Source organism: Alexandromys fortis, unplaced genomic scaffold (assembly GCF_014885135.2).
Source record: "Alexandromys fortis isolate MF-2015 unplaced genomic scaffold, M_Fortis_MF-2015_v1.1 scaffold_85, whole genome shotgun sequence".
NCBI classification, from domain to species: Eukaryota; Metazoa; Chordata; class Mammalia; order Rodentia; family Cricetidae; genus Alexandromys; species Alexandromys fortis.
The window spans coordinates 2,642,849-2,646,297 of record NW_026067975.1 but is presented as its reverse complement, the minus strand read 5'-3'; the positions used below and the strand labels follow the sequence as shown (position 1 = coordinate 2,646,297).

Here is a 3,449-nt window from a genome sequence, read left to right as displayed (position 1 = left end):
ATAGTGTTTTCTATTTCCATCCATTTGCATGCAAAATTCCCGAAGTCATGCCCTATCATATGACAAAAGCATTTGTTCAGCTGTGTTCATAGCAGCATTATTTGTAATAGCCAGAACCTGGAAACAACCTAGATGTCCTTCAATGGAAGAATGAATGAAGAAAGTGTGGAATATATACATAATAGAGTATTACTCAGTGGCATAAACCCATTCTTATGAGTGTGATCTCTTGTGCTTTACAGCAGCCTAAGTGACTTGTGTGTTATCTCAGGGCCAGGCTAGTCCTCACACCCATAGGTGTCATGGTTACCTCAGGCAAGCTTCCTTGACCCTAACTTTTGGTCACTCTTTCTGAGTCAACAATTCCCATTCCTGTGAAGGAAGCCAGATGTACTTTGTAAGAAAAAGTGCACTTGAGGCTGAGTTCATATTGTTATCTGAATACTTTTTTCTAAATCGTGCTGTGCTTAAATAGGACTAAAGTAAAATGGTCTGGGCCAGATTATAGAAGTCTTGGTCCAACCCCAATTACAACAAAGTCAGGCTGAGCCAAGTTTCATTCTTGTCTTTGAGTCTTCAAGGATCAATTTTTCTTGCCTGCTGTAAAGCCTGCAGGGGAATCACCACAGTTTATTTCCTGTGAGACAGGATTTCCTTGTGTAGCCCCAAATAGCTTTGAGTTCGGTACAAGTCTTCCTGCCTCAGTCTCCCTGTTTGGGATTATAGGTATAAACCACTATGCCTGCATTTTCTTTCAAGGACTAATTCACCTCTTCTACCTTGTGTGTGTGTGGGGGGGGGGGGGTTGTGGTATTTCTGGGTCTCACTATCTGCTTAGCCTGGCTTAGAAGTCATTCTGTAATTCAGGATAGCCTTGAACTTGCATTCTCCTGCCTCTGCTTCTCTCTAATACAGACTCATGCTACCACCCACACCTCTCTTTTTTAAAGCAAAAATGGTTCTTATGAACTAGTCAAAAGAAAGTTGAAAGTTGTAATTGCTTGTAATGTTTGAATTTTAAATTACCTTGATTTATTTTCTAGGTATAAAATAATATCATTAGATGCTTGGCGTGTAGACATAAACAAGAACAGAATAACCAGGGTTGACCAGAAGGCTTTATATTTCTGTGGATTCCCTACTTTGAAACACATCAAACATAAAGTCAGTGGCTATTTAATTCAGATGTTTTTCACTTTATTAAAAGTGGAGTGATTATAAGAATTAAAACTAAATTATTTTAATTCTTTTAAAGTTTTTTTTGAAGAAAAGTGGTGTTCAAGTATTCCAGCAGAGTAGTCGTGGTGAGAACATGATGTTGGAAATCTCAGTGGATGCAGATTCAGATGAACTTGTAAGTACTTTATTTATTCATTTACTTATAGAACAGTAGTAATGCAAAAAACTGCTTATACCTGCCAAAGTGTTTAACAGAGATTTAATGTGCATAACTGAGATTCAGCTTTAAAGATAACGCACAGAAACAGGAGTTAGGTGGCGCTAAGTGCCTCTATAACTAGCATCATGAATGGGATTTGAAAAGGAAATGAAGGGCTGGAAAACATTTTTGGTGTTTTCCCTCTAGTTCTTTCTCTCTTATTCTTGATGTTTTCTTTCTAATGCTCTCGTTTTTGATGTTTTCCTTCTAACTCTCCCATTCTTGATGTTTTCCTTCAAGCCCACTGTAACTCTAACTCTATCTCTGTTTTTTCCCTTGAAGGTTATATACCCAGCAAAATCTTTTAGGCAATTTAAAAATTACAATATGGTTACATTTTGTTTTTCAAACGAATGATTTCAGTGAATACTAAATAAATAGTAAGAAACAGCATGTTTTCCATATCCCTTACATGACTAAACATTTTTTGTATTACAGTTGAAAAACAAATTATCCTAAAAACTCATATGCATTCTTACCCAAGCAACTTGTTATGGCTTAACCGTGTGGGCAAGCAAGGTGTTCTTATCAGGCTTTTAACTGGCAGGCTGCATTTTGTAGTTACAAAGAAAGGGCCAATTACTTTATTACTTATCTTGAAAGGTAATCTTATAAGGAATCACAAACCTAAATTTATATGTGAAATAGAATCAGTTACTTCTACTTTAAATCTTTAGGGTACATACCCACTCATTAATAGTTTTTTAGATCAGGAGATTGAGGGCAGAAATGGGTATAAGGACTTAATCATCACTTTGATTATCAACCAACCCTAACAAGGAAAGTACATCAGTTAGTAACAATTGGGCTGCTTTGTATTTTTTACCTTAGGTATGTGTCCTTGTGAACATTTGTTGAAATAGGAGCGGTGGGGCTGCGTCCCCGGCACCCGGCCGCCCGCATGGCTAGTTTATACCCAGAAATGATTACACGGAAACTGTATTCTTTCAAACACTGCCTGGCCCGGCTGGGTCCAGTTTCTTATTGGCTAGCTCTTACATATTGTTCTAACCCATTTTTAATATTCTGTGTAGCCCATGAGTTGGCTTACCAGAGAGGATCTTAACCTGCGTCTGTCTGGAGCGGGAGAATCATGGCGACTCTTCCTCTAACCTTCTTTCTCCCAAAATTCTCTTCTGTATACTCCGCCTACCTAATTTTCTATCCAATAAAATGGGCCAAGGCAGTTTCTTTATTAGTAAGAAATCATTCCCACATCAAACATTAGATTATATTTTAGGATTTTTTGTCTCAAAACTGTTATCAAAACATCTGATCTGACCTTAAGTTATTTTAAAGCGTATCTCAGGCTGATCTCAAATTTCCTAAGAAAGGGAGGACAACCTGGAATTCCTGATCCTCTTGTCTCTGTTTCCCAAGTATTAGCATAAAAGGCATACACGACTGCCCCCTGTTATGTAGTTCTGGGCATTGAACTCAGGACTCTGAATGCTAAGTAGGCCATCTACCAGCTCAGCTGGGAACATAGTTCTGTTAACAGAGTTCCTGTCTAGTGTGCACAAGCCTAGATCCCCAAAACCATATTAAACTGGGCATGCTTAAAGGGGCACATCTGCTGTCCAGCACTTGGTAAGTAGAAGCAGGAAGTCCAGGAGGTTCACGGTAATCCTTGGGTACATAGCAAGTGCCAGACCAGCCTAGGCTACATGATACCTTTCTCTCTTTTTTTTTTTTTTTTTGGTTTTCGAGACAGGGTTTCTCTGTAGCTTTTTTGGTTCCTGTCCTGGAACTAGCTCTTGTAGACCAGGCTGGCCTCGAACTCACAGAGATCCACCTGCCTCTGCCTCCCAAGTGCTGGAATTAAATGCGTGCGCCACCACCGCCTGGCCATGATACCTTTCTTATCTCAAAACAATTAGCAAACAACAAAAAGATTAAATATAATTCAAAAATCAAATAAAATTTATACTTAAACATCAATTTCTGCTACAAAGTTGTTCTCTAACCTATATGCGTAAGTTGAAAATATCTTCTTCTTAAAGCTAGAATT

At 38.4% G+C, this 3,449-nt stretch overlaps 1 protein-coding gene across 1 annotated transcript in view; it reads left to right on the top strand.

Moving 5' to 3' along the window:
- Positions 1–3,449, top strand: part of Xrn1 (5'-3' exoribonuclease 1) — a 96,592-nt gene that overhangs the window by 32,782 nt on the left and 60,361 nt on the right. The window contains exons 17-19 of the mRNA XM_050157293.1: positions 1,044–1,164; positions 1,256–1,354; positions 1,721–1,746. Coding sequence (XP_050013250.1) covers positions 1,044–1,164; positions 1,256–1,354; positions 1,721–1,746 — 246 coding nt within the window. The remainder of the gene's footprint in view (positions 1–1,043; positions 1,165–1,255; positions 1,355–1,720; positions 1,747–3,449) is intronic.